At 38.6% G+C, this 13,098-nt stretch overlaps 2 protein-coding genes across 5 annotated transcripts in view; one reads left to right on the top strand and one right to left on the bottom strand.

Annotated features, from left to right (window-relative positions):
• Window positions 1-11,207, bottom strand: part of INTS13 (integrator complex subunit 13) — a 28,736-nt gene extending 17,529 nt beyond the window's left edge. For all 3 annotated transcript variants that reach the window (XM_046012161.1, XM_046012162.1, XM_046012164.1), the window contains exons 1-6: window positions 10,657-11,207; window positions 9,462-9,698; window positions 7,397-7,471; window positions 2,503-2,705; window positions 2,052-2,132; window positions 498-588 (exon numbers count right to left, since the gene is read on the bottom strand). In XM_046012161.1, the coding sequence (XP_045868117.1) occupies window positions 498-588; window positions 2,052-2,132; window positions 2,503-2,705; window positions 7,397-7,471; window positions 9,462-9,686 (675 nt within the window). In that variant the 5' untranslated portion in view covers window positions 9,687-9,698; window positions 10,657-11,207. The remainder of the gene's footprint in view (window positions 1-497; window positions 589-2,051; window positions 2,133-2,502; window positions 2,706-7,396; window positions 7,472-9,461; window positions 9,699-10,656) is intronic.
• A 157-nt stretch (window positions 11,208-11,364) lies between these two features.
• The window catches only part of FGFR1OP2 (FGFR1 oncogene partner 2), a 31,459-nt gene continuing 29,725 nt past the window's right edge, over window positions 11,365-13,098 (top strand). Inside the window, exon 1 of one of the 2 annotated variants that reach the window (XM_046012165.1) lies at window positions 11,365-11,619. The gene's annotated coding sequence lies outside the window, so the exon portion shown is untranslated. The remainder of the gene's footprint in view (window positions 11,620-13,098) is intronic. The other variant, XM_046012166.1, reaches the window with a different exon arrangement.

The raw sequence follows: 13,098 nt of genomic DNA, 5'->3' as shown, positions 1-13,098 counted from the left end.
TACAATCCATTTAAAAATCAACAGACTCATCTTTTCCCTTTAAAATTGTTCAAATTTATTTAAAAAGTAAAACCAAGATTAAAACTTAGTTTTAGCTTTGTCCTCTGGACAGGTAAAATTAATTTGTTATTGGAGTCTATTTTTGTTAAAAAGTATATTGCCTTTCTAATGATGAAAAATAGATTTTCATGTAATAAAAATTCATTAAAGCAACTAACATCCATTACAGTAATTGAAATTTTAGGAACAATACAGAGACTATGTATGGTTTTGCAACACATTTAAACTTCAACAGGCAAGCAAAACAGAAAACATTTTAACATCTATGATTATAACATAAAGAATCAACCTAAGTGTTTTGCCACAGAGATTGCTTTGAAAATTCTAAAGATCTTGGCAGAAAATGTTGGCAATGTGATCGTTTTTATGCTAACCCTTCTCAGCGCTTATTATTAATAAATAACAGTGATCTTTCCTTGCATTACTTCCGCACTTACCTCCTTTTTAGGACGATCAGATACAAGGCTGTCTTCACCAACTGCGTAAGTATGGATCAAGACCAGCTCACATTTCTGAATCTGCATGAGACTTAAAGAGAAACTTTTTACTTAGAATATAAGAATACACAGTCTGTAAAGAATCCAGGTTGGTAAACTATTGAAAGTTTAATATATCAAAACAGTATATCTCTATAATCAGATATTGCTGTTAACACAAAAGCTAAATATTTAGAAAAACCATATAATTGCTGTACTAATATGAATATGAATTTACTACAAATGCAAAAATGATACTATCTTGTGTGTTTGAAAAATAAAGGAAAATGTCTTATAATCAGGAATAATTTTTAATAGATAACTGCCACAGAGAAAATGAATATATTGTATATTTGTTTCTCTTTTACTAATGATTTTTGGGGCGCCTGGGTGGCTCAGTGGGTTAAAGCCTCTGCTTTCAGCTCAGGTCCTGATCCCAGGGTCCTGGGATCGAGTCCCGCATCGGGCTCTCTGCTCAGCAGGGAGCCTGCTTCCCTCTCTCTCTGCCTGCCTCTCTATCTACTTGTGATCTCTCTCTGTCCAATAAATAAATAAATAATTTTAAAAAAAAATCTTAAAAAAAAAACTAATGATTTTTAAGGACAAAATCAGGTAATAATAATAGAAAATAATCCTACTCATTTACAATAATACCAGTACTCCAATTAAGAAAATTAGTAATAGTTCAATCAAATATAAACTCCACATTGCAACTGTCCTAAACATGTCTTTAATAGCTCTATTTACTTATTATTTTTTTTTTTTGGTGAGTGGATGGGAGGTGGTGGAAGAGGCAGAGGGAGAGAGAGAGAACCCTGCACCCCGAGCAGACCCCACGCTCAGTGCCAAGCCCAATGCAGGCCGTGATCTCATGACCGTGAGATCATGAACTGAGCCAAAACCAAGAACTGGACACTCAACCAACTGAGCCACCCACGTGCCCCAGCTTTAATCCTTTTAAAAAATTCATACAGGGGCCCCTGGGTGGCTCAGCTAAATTAAGCCTCTGCCTTCGGATCAGGTCATGATCTCAGGGTCCTGGGATCGAGCCCCGCATCGGGCTCTCTGCTCAGTGGGGAGCCTGTTTCTCCCTCTCTCTCTGCCTGTCTCTCTGCCTACTGTGACCTCTCTCTGTCAAATAAATAAATATTAAAAAAAAAAATTCATACAATGCAATTAGTTATTATGTTTTGATTTGGTACATATTAAGTCATGCTACCAACTACAAGTTTGTAACACAAAGTATGAGAGGAAGCCATCAAAGTAAGTATGTTTTATAAATGTATGTATTATTTTACCCTTCTGATCACCTTTCCTATCAAAAAAGTGTAAAATTTTAACATGAAAGAGAAAATGGAAAAATTTTCTGGTCAAATATACATTTTTTGGCTAATTTGTAGAGCCAGTGGAGAATTCAAGGGAATGTCACCAATTACTGCTATAATCATTGGAATAATTATAATGAAACACAGGACTATAAAATGGAGTATTTATTTCACTTATGACCATACTCACTGATCTGAATTTGCAGCAAGCTTGTTATGCTCATGAATTGTTTCCTGGACACAGTCCTCAAGCATTCGCACATGACTATCACTATGGCATAAAAAAGAACAAACTTGAATGTACAGTGAAAAAATTAAACACACTATTCAGCTGCAGTATCTTGTTATAAGCACTTAAAATTCCTTCAATAACAACTGTCTTTAGCATGTTCACTCACAATACCAAAGAATCAGCTGAAAAACTAATGAGAAAAAAAGTCAAATTAACCTATATGATGAAAATCTAAGTAGATTTCACTGAAATGAGTCTTTATTTTAGAATTGGATAAATACAGCTTCAATATTAGAAAGGCTACTTGAGATATGCTTAAAAGTAATATGTCCCTGTTTTTTTAAAATAAAAACTGTAATAAGACATTAAAATTCCCTCAGTAAAAGAATTATTGTGATTAATGTCTCACCTTTTTGCATTAGTAATGCAAATTATTCGTCCTCTATTTCCAACACGTTCTGCATTTTCCATTAGTAGAGTACGAGCCTCATGTTGGTATTCTGTAATTTTACACAGGGTTTCCACTGCTGCAACAAGACCATGCAGAATGCTGCAGCATTCTGGATCTGCTCGTGGATTAGGAGGCCCAACAGCAGCTAATGCTGCCATTAGCTGAAGAAAAAGAGAAAATGATTATGTTGACAAGAGTATGTACCAGTCAGACAAAGACATCAAGAAAACTACAGCCAGCATATCTTACAAATATGGACAGAAATATCCTCAATGAAATACCACCAAACCAAATCCAGCAACATATAAAAAGAATTATACACCATGACAAATTATACACCATGACTTATAGCCCAGGAATGCAAAGTTGATTTAACATTTGAAAATCAATTAACGTAAATACCAATAAAATTTTTCAAAAACCCCATGATCATCTTCATAAACACAGAAAAAGCATTTCACGAAATCCAGGACCTTTCATGAGAAAAACAATCAACAAACTAGATACAGACAGGAACTTCCTCAAGCAGAAAATGGCACCAATGAAAAACCTAAGGATGACATCATCCTTAATAGTAAAGATTGGACATATTCCCTCTAAGATCAGGAGTAGAAGAAGGCTGTCTTCTCTCATCATTTCTATTCCACATTATATTGGAGGTCCTAGCCCGGGCAATTAAGAAAAAGAAATAAAAGGAATCCAGATTGGAAAGAAAAAAGTAAAATTATCTCTATGTTGCAGATGACGTGTTTTGTTTTTTTTTTTTTTAAGATCTTTATTTATTTGGGGCGCCTGGGTGGCTCAGTGGGTTAAAACCTCTGCCTTCAGCTCAGGTCATGATCCCACGGTCCTGGGATTGAGCCCAACATCGGGCTCTCTGCTCGGCAGGGAGTCTGCTTCCCCTTCTCTTTCTGCCTGCCTCTCTTCTTACTAGTGATCTCTGTCAAATAAATAAAAATCTTTAAAAAGAAAAAAAAATATTTTTATTTATTTGAAAAAGAGAGAGAGAGAAAGCACACAAGCAGGTGGAGCTGGAGAGGGAGATGGAGAAGCAGGAGCCAATGCAGGGCTCGATACCCGGACCCCGGGATCATGACCTGAGCCAAAGGCAGATGCTTAGCCAACTGAGCCACCCAGGCGCCCCTACATGATCTTGTATGTAGAAAATCATAAGGAATCCCCTAACAAACTATTAGAAATGATAAGCAAGTTCAGCAATTTGCAGGATACATAATCAATAATAAAAAATAAAATTATACTGCAACACATTTGCAATGAATAAATCAAAAATGTAGAAAACAATTCCATTTATAATAGCACAAAAAGAATAAAATATCTGGAAAAAAATCAACAAAAGAAATGCAAATTTTATACCCTGAGAACTATAAAACACTATTGAAAGAAATGAAAGATCTAAATGAATGTAAAACATCCCATGTTCCTGGGTTGAAAGACTTAATATTGTTAAAATAGTAACATTACTCAAACTCAACTACAATTTAAACTTAATCCATGTCAGAATCCCAGCTGATTTCTTTGTAGAAACTGACAAGTTGATTCTAAAATTAATATGGAATTGCAAGCATCAGAGAACAGCCAAAACAATCTTGAAAGAGAACAAACTGGAAGGACTTTGCTTGTATATGCATAGACACTCTGGAATGAGCCATAAAAAACTAATAGTGGTGGGGATAAACAGTAATTTGCTGATAAATCAGCTCTCCAAAGTCGGGGGTGCAGGGAAGTCCTAACTTGTTTTTGCCAGTATGTATGGTTAAATAAAATACTCCCACCATGGCAGATTTCAAGCTTTACTGAACACAAAGTTGGTAGGAGTTGAACACATTCACCTCTCCCAAGTTGGTATAACCCGGGTCTAGCACACCACTAATTGGGTCAGGGGATGAACCAGAAAGTTTTCAAGGGTTACCTTTTACTACACATACACATATGTATATGCGTACATAAGTACATGTGTATGTATATATGTAAACTTAATTTCTAAACTATATAAGTATTACCTAATCATGAAAAGTAATCAGAAAAGAAAGGAAAAAAAAAAAAAACAAAACTGTGTATAAATGACTATACAAAGTCCCTGGTACATAGGAGAAACTCAATTAAAAAGTAGCTTCTTAGGGATGTTGTGGTACTAGGGAAAGTAGCAGAAAGCAGGCTTAACTTCTGGAGTCAGACAGAGATGGAATGAAATTCTGGCTATGCCTTTTAATACTGTGTAAGCCTGGTCAATCTCTCCTAACCTGAAAGTGAATATAATATAACCTGCCCAATATTAGTGCAATACTTTCAAACTTTATTTAATTGAGCCTACAAAAACCAGACCCAAACTTCTGAACTCCAACAATTTGGGATGATAAAATTTAAGATGTATAGGATAGAGTCATGTGCTGTAACAGAAAGAGCCCTAGACCCAGGTATATAAGTCAAACCACTTCTGGCTCCCGTGGGCCTCTGTTCCTTCACCTGCACATCAAAGGAGTCGAAGCAAAGGATGTTTACAACCCTTCTAGCCCCAAAGTTCATCTTCAATCTACTTCACTTGTTACTCATGACTGTTCACAATAACTAGGGAAAGGTGTGACATGGTTAACCAAAGCTAAACATTAAATGTGTTAACACAAACAAGATTATACATAATTTATACAAAATGTCAATTATTTTATATAATCTTAAACACCAGTGATCTGCTATATAGTTGCCTTCCTAACTAGTTTCCCCTTCTGTTCACAATTTAAAAGCAATCAGCATGATACAATGTGCCTTCACATTCAGAAAGCAGAGGGAAGTAGCAATTCTCTTATCATTACTATACATACCATTATCAAATGCACAACTTTTATAGCACTGCAGAGGTGAAGTAAAGAAAACCTATACAAATTTGTACTGATTTTTATTCAGAGGCTTCAGGCTTCCTTCATAGTACCTCTTCTAAAAGAAGTAAAGCAAAAATGCATGCCCTTTCAAAAAGAAAATGCGGAGAGAATGTAGAGTCTTTAACATTATTTTTTAAAGTAAAGGAAGAATAACGAATGCTCTGGAGTAATATAAATGCAAAGCCAAAATGATAAAAGCCCACTGCACGAGTGTGTTACCTCAAAAGAATAAAAGATTAGATATGTTTACATATTACAACACTAATCACATTTTAAGACCAAACACTGTGATAAACACATTTTCTTTAAAAATGTTCCATTTAGGGGCGCCTGGGTGGCTCAGTAGGTTAAACCCTCTGCCTTCAGCTTGGGTCGTGATCCCAGCGTCCTGGGATCGAGCCCTGCATCGGGCTCTCTGCTCAGCAGGGAGCCTGCTTTCTCCTCTCTCTCTGCCTGCTTCTCTGCCTACTTGTGATCTCTGTGTGTCAAATAAATTAAAAAAATAAAGTCTTTAAAAAAAAATGTTCCATTTACAGGATGCCTGGGTGGCTCAGTCTGCTAAGCTGCTGCCTTCAGCCCAGGTCAAGTTCCCAGGGTCCTGGGATCGAGTCCTGCATCAGGCTCCTGCTTTTCTCTCTGCCTCTGCCTGCCACTCTGCTTGCTTGTGCACTTGCGCGCGCTCTCTCTCTCTCTGACAAACAAATAAATAAAGTCTTTTTTAAAAAAGTTCCATTTATAACACATTTAGATGAAATTATTTCCATTGAAGAATATCCATTAACAAAAAAATTTTAACATGAAATCATTCAAAAAATGTATTCAAATATTTCACTAATGCCTATCTCTCATATTCATATTTGTCAGTAAAGAACCCAGGAAACTGAAGTCTGTCACCCAACTCAACAATAGCAAAGAACATAATCTATCACAAATCTCAATATCCTTAAACAAATAATGTTTAAAAACCATCAGGCCTAGAAAGCAGCTAGTTCAAACTAGAGCAAAAGACTATGCTCTAAGAAGTATTTCAAGCAAAAAACAAGCTGCTAAATTTCTCATACACTTATGATAAAAATATTGACTTTTAAAAAAAATATTTTATTTATTTATTTATTATTTGACAGACAGAAATGACAAGCAGGTAGAGAGGCAGGCACAGAGAGAGGGGGAGCAGGCTCCTCGCTGAGCAGAGAGCCGGATGCGGGGCTCGATCCAAAGACCCTGAGTTCATGACCTGAACTGAAGGCAGAGGCTTAACCCACTGAGCCACCCAGGCATCCCTATATATTGACTACTTTTATAGAGACATGAAGAAAAGCAGCAAGATACACATAAAATAAAGCAAATTAAGAAAAAAAGGAAATGATAAATTATAGCAATACACAAAAAGTTACACAAAAAAAGGGAAGAATATGTAAGTCAAATCATTATGTAGTACACCTTAAACTTATACAGAGCTGTATGTCAACGATATCTCAATAAAACCTAAAAAAGAGAAATATCCATATATACTACTTAGCTTAGCAGTAAATAACACTTTATATAGATATCATTGCAAATATGCAATTCTAAATTAACAAAACTTCTGATATAACAACACTGAGAAAATGAGGGAAGGTAAGAGGGTAAGCATGGGTGACAAGAAAGCTAAAAGTTAAATCTTCATTAACAATAATGATGAAAAATAAAGTTTAAATTGAGAACTCTATCAATAGCAGTAAAAACTATTATTTAGAAATACAGAAGTACATACTAGATGAGCTAGAGTCGAAAGTTTGCTTCCAGAAAATGGGAAAAGACTGGAGTGAAGACAGCTGTTTTTCATTTAGTATTGTTTTAAAACTACAGGCAAATAGTACACTGATTAAAAAAAAAAGTCTTTCAAACTGTTTTCCAAGAAACTATTACCACATTCAGATAATTTTCAGAAATGGCTACAGCTCAAAACCTAACCATACCTCCTGCAAATTTTGGTCTTCTTGAGTCCAAGAATTTAAAACATGTGCTCCAGAGTCACTCACAATGAAATTCACCTGACAGAGTTCAAAGACATAATTAGTATTCACATCCAATTCCACTCAATCATATCATATTTAATATGCAGTCTCTAGCACTGGCTTGCTGATTCATTCATTCACTTTATAGTTCTAGAATGCCTAGTATATGCCAGGTGCTATCCTTGGCACTAGGGATTTGGGAATACAGCAATGAATAAAAAGTTCTATCACTCACAATGTGGGGTAAGTCAGGGGTTTGGGGGCAGTGGTAAGATAGAGGGCAGTATAGGAAGAATCCAAACAAATAAATGCAGAAGATAATTTCAGTGAGTGACAAATGCTATGAAAACCAAATTGGTTAGCTGCTTTAGGTTCAGTGGTCAGAGAAGGGCTCTCTACAGAACTGGCAAATGACTGGAATTCAAATGACCAAAGAAACCAGCCATAAATGGAGCTGGGGATAGAGAATTCCTGGTACAGCAAACAGCATATGCATAGGCCTCTAAATGTGTACCCTCAGAAGAGTGAAAAGGTCCCAGCAGGCAAACAGGTGGGAGATAAGCTCAGAGAAACAGGTAGTAGCCATACCACGAAAGGCACTGAAAGTCAAAATAGTCCATCTGGACTTTATTCTAAAGTAAAAATCAAACAAAAAAATACTATGGAGAAAAATGATAATAGATATATTAGAAGGATATATTAGAAAGTATATAAGATGATGGATGGTTACTCCCTTTTGAAGGAGGGTAAGACTATTTCTTTCCCCTGGACTATATGATCTAATCCATGATCTTTTTTCTAACTATCCATGAAATATGAGTTTTGCATCCCTAATATATTTGGTAAGTAGTTTTCTCTCTGAAGTCTTCTCCAACAGGGACATATTCTACTAGCCATTTCAGTTATATTATCTCACTGAAATCTTACATCACAGAAAGAGGTGTTATGCTTACATGTGAGGAAGCTGAGGTTTGGAGAAATTAAGCAGTATGATCAAGATCACAATGTGGTAGCTAATGATGCCAGAATTTGAACCAAAGCCTCCATCCGAAATTACTACTTAATCTTCCCCTCATATCTTCCTTATGTTCTTTGACCCTACATCACACACAATTTGCAGAGGGACTAAAAACAATTTAATTTTAATTTGGAATATATCTGAATGTATTAGATTCTCTACATTCAGCCTTACTGCCACTGTCCTGCCTGTGCTAGTCTAAGAGACTGGCTAGGTCTCAGCCTAGGCTGCTCCAAATGAGACAAAACAAATCATCCACTTGTGGGTAACCAAATGACTCCCAAAATAAAACAGCTGAGATGATGAAACCCAAAGATAATTTTCATATTTGGAATCTATCAATCCTCAATCTCTCTTCTTATGGAAAAAAAAATTTCCACTTAGCATTCTTAAGAGCTTTTCTTTTAATAAGGGTAAATCCTGCAGCAATTTAGTGTGCATCCACTAAACTAAAAGCAGCCAGCCTGCTTAGGTTCAAATGCTAGTTATGTCTCTAACTAGCTGTGTGCCTCAAGACAAGTTTCTTCTATTTACCTCAATTTCTTGATCCCCAACATGGCAATAATAAACAAAGCTGATATTCACATGATATCTACCAACACAATCAGACACTGCTTACACCCAACATCCCTTTTGCTTTGACCGGCAACATTCTCAATGGTTATTCTCAATTCTATTCTGGTTATTATATACTTTGAATATTGTCCCAAAAATTACAGTAGATACCTTACAGGATTGTTGTGAGAATTAAAGAAGTTAAAAATATGAAGCACTTTGGAAATGATTGGCACATGTTAATGCTCCATAACTGTTAGCTGTTATTATTGTTATTGGCCCTAATTAAATATTCATAGCATGTTAATCCCCAAAAAGAGTTCCACATACCACATTTTTTAAAGTAGTAAACAGCTGTAAGTCAAAACTATAGTAAATTCTTATGTAAAAAAATAAAACAGTTAAGTCCATCCCCCGCCCCCAATGATGATTTTGCTCGTACTTCACACTCACCAGCTTTTTGAAAGGAAATATATCATACATTATTCTACAATATTCCATGGAAGATTCTACTGAACAAGTCCACAATGATTTAGATATGGGTGCCAAAGGGATGATTCCTTGGGTCCTATTCTTCACCAGCATATCAAACTCGACATGCTGTCTGCATGATTCTGCCATGTAAGGGCAGTGATCTACAACAAATACTGTTTTATGAGATTCAGAAAAAATCTTCATTTTTGTTTTAACCTGTAAGGGATAAAATATATTAGCCAAATGTCTCATATATGACATTTAATATCCTTAAATTGTTCCTAATTGTCTTTTCCTCAAAAAGATTTGGTAGGGAACATGAACAATCAGTATTCAAAGAAATGTATCCAACAAAGGAGAAGATTTAAGGAGGTCATGACCAGAAAGGAACTATCAATTGGAGGTATAAGCTACACCATATTAAGCTGTCACTCCATCAGTCACAGGCAAAATTACATTCCACATATATTTTTTGCTTTTTGAATAAACAAAATTGTCAGGAAAAAAAATGTTTACAAATAACTGCACTTGATTCCCTTACGTAATACCAAACATAATGACAAATACTCTTAAAATACACTTCTGATGATTCTTGCTAACTGACATCAATCACATATAAACCCTCAAACTAACGCAAGTCAGCAGTTTGGACTTCCCTCCAAAGTCTCAAGACTTCTGAATAAGGTTGAGGTGGGCCAGAATTAACAGGAAAGAGGAGTGACAACAAAAGGAAAGCCCCAAATAAACATGTCCTAAGACAACTGCATATCGAGTCTTCGCATTAGGATAAGGACCCCAAATACACAGTCTCCCCCTCAGCTTTTTGTAACACCACAGTAATTTATCATGTAGAACAGAAAAACTCAGTTGCTACCATCCACACTGCTGGGGAGGAGAAACTTTAAAACTTTTTCTTATAAAAACTCCCTTGCTTCGCTAATAAAACCTTACACTGAAAAGACAATCCACATTCAAAAAGCACATGGTAAGCAGAGCAAAAGTGTTCATTAAAACGAACTGACTTTCTACGATCTATTTTCTTCTGCTTTCAAACGCATTTCCCCTTCATGCAAACTCTTTGAGAAACCTAAACACACTCTGCTGGAGGGTGGGGGGGGGGGTGGAAAGTACAAGGTGAGTGGATAGGAAGACCTCAGGATTGAGGTTCGCTTACTTTCGCGCCTGGTCCTGCAGTGAAAACGAACAGAGGCTATGGACCACAGCCTCTCTGGAAAAGGCTGCTGGGTGGGTGGGGAGGGTCAGCGCACAGTCAGGAGTGTCTGGTACCAAAGACTGGGGACTATGCTTTCCCCGCTCATCTCCTAGCACACCGGTCCTTCCCAGGCTTCCTAAATGCAGGAGCGCGCGCGCGTGCGCGTGAACACAAACACTCACACACACTCGGACTCGCGCGTGCGCAAAGCCCTCTTCCTCAGCCCCGCCAAGCTGCCCTTCCCCCTCGGTGGGCCTGACGCCCAGCTCTCAGAACAGGAAGAGGGCGGAGCCAAGAAAAAAATGCCTCCGAACCCCAAGATTTTCTACCCGCTAATTTTCCCAATAACCCATTGGGAAAATTGATCCGGGCGAACTCAGAGCCTCCCCAACAGCGAAGTACCAACCACAGCACCGGCTAAACCAGCCACGGCCCCTTAAGCGCACCGCCTCCCACCCGGCCTCCCCTTCTTCGCCTCTCCACCCAGGTCGGCTTCCCCTCGAAAAACTCGCGACACTTTGCGAGAAGGCAAGCAAAAGCCTGAGTATATTGATGGGGAGGTACGTAGAAGGGAACCGCCCCCACTTCTCGCGCATGTCTGCGAGAAGCCTCGAATAAATTTCTTGGCTCTGCCCCCCCCCCCCCCACGGCAACGTGAGGCAGGAAATATCGCGAGGTTTGAGGGCTCTGCGAGCTCTGGTCGCAGGCAATCAGTGGAGGTGTTCCTCGGGCCAGTGATGGGGCTGAGCTCCGCTGACCCCTGCAGCCTCCCCTCAACTGACAGTTCCTGCTGGGCTCTGCGTCTGCTGGCTGAAGAAGCTGAACAGGCGAGAGGAGTCTCTTCCCTTGGGTGTGTAGGTTCCTGTTAGCAGAGGCTTTGAGTCGTAACTCCACAACTGACGGCTGCGAGGGATTGAAACCAGAGTAAGTGGAAATAAATCGAGGGACAAGAGCGGGTATAGGGAGTTGGAAGTTTCCTTTCCCTGGGCCGTTGTGGTTCTTCGCATCTTAGGAACTACTGGTTGTCCGCCGTTTCCCTGGGCTCCTTTCCCGCTTCTTGGAGCTGTACTTCCTTTTCCCGGGCCCCAGCTGTAAAGCTCCTCTTTCCGGGTCTCTGAGGTACGGAAAGTTTCCTGAAGTCTGGCCCTAACCTTGTCTGGACGCATCTTCCGTTTCTCTTTTCTTCCTGCCTAAACCCACCTGGGAGCTTACCATTGAGAGGAGGGAGGAGGGACACTTTCGGTTTTCAGTTTTCAGCTTTGCAGCATATTTCATGGATAGAACTATTCCCTCTTTCTTGAAACTGCCTTCCAGGGAATGCTATTGTTCTTCTGGTTTTCTTCCTGCTTTTCTTCCGTATCCCATTTCTGATAACGGTACCAGTATCTATTCTCCTGTCCCAGTGGAACCCTTTATCCTGGTTTCCTGGTTTCCACTCGCTCTGCTCTATATTAATCCTTCTTTCACCAGAATTATTGCAGTTGCCCAACACCCCCCCCCCCCCACACACACACACTGGTTTCTCCACCATCATCCTTCCATAGAGATATCATCCTAAAATCTGTTTATATTACTCCTTTCCTTAAACTTTCCCCCTAACTCTATGCCTAATGGAATTCGGTCTTGATTGGAATGATATGCTTCAGGCATGAATGAACGATATGCTTCAAGCATGATATGCTTCAGGACCTTTAACTATCTGTTGCAGTTCGTTTTATATTTTAGTTTCTTCTTGCTTTTCCTCTAAATACCTTAATAAAATACCAGAACTGGCTGCCCAGACATGTCATGCACTTTCACAGCTCTGTGCCTTTGTATGTGCTGTATCATCTGTCTAGAATGCTTACTCTTTCTCTCTGCCCCACTCCTCACCCAAGACCCAATTCATAGATTCTTGTCTTCTCAGACTCGCCCAGCTGATATTAATAATACCATTGGTGCTCCCAGAGCACTTAAAATGATTCTTCTGCAGTATCTATTAGGCTGTATTTTTTGTTCATGTGTCTGTCTCTTGTGTCAATTTGAGATTAAGTCTGAAATCCTGTCCTGTTCATCTTTGTAAGAAAAGCTAGTCCAGGGGCGCCTGGGTGGCTCAGTGGGTTAAGCCGCTGCCTTCGGCTCAGGTCATGGTCTCAGGGTCCTGGGATCGAGTCCCACGTCGGGCTCTCTGCTTGGCGGGGAGCCTGCTTCCCTCTCTCTCTCTCTGCCTGCCTCTCTGCCTACTTGTGATCTCTCTCTCTCTCTGTCAAATAAATAAATAAAATCTTAAAAAAAAAAAAAAAAAAAGAAAAGCTAGTCCAGTGCTTAGGGGCATAGCAGGCATTATTTGTATATACATAGTTGGCATCATCTGTATATGCTTTTGTAAATATGTATACATATTTATAATGCAATAGTTCTAGA

This window comes from Meles meles, chromosome 7 (genome assembly GCF_922984935.1).
Source record: "Meles meles chromosome 7, mMelMel3.1 paternal haplotype, whole genome shotgun sequence".
Lineage (NCBI taxonomy): Eukaryota > Metazoa > Chordata > Mammalia > Carnivora > Mustelidae > Meles > Meles meles.
The sequence above is the reverse complement of the archived record's forward strand: the minus strand, read 5'-3'. Positions and strand labels throughout refer to the sequence as shown.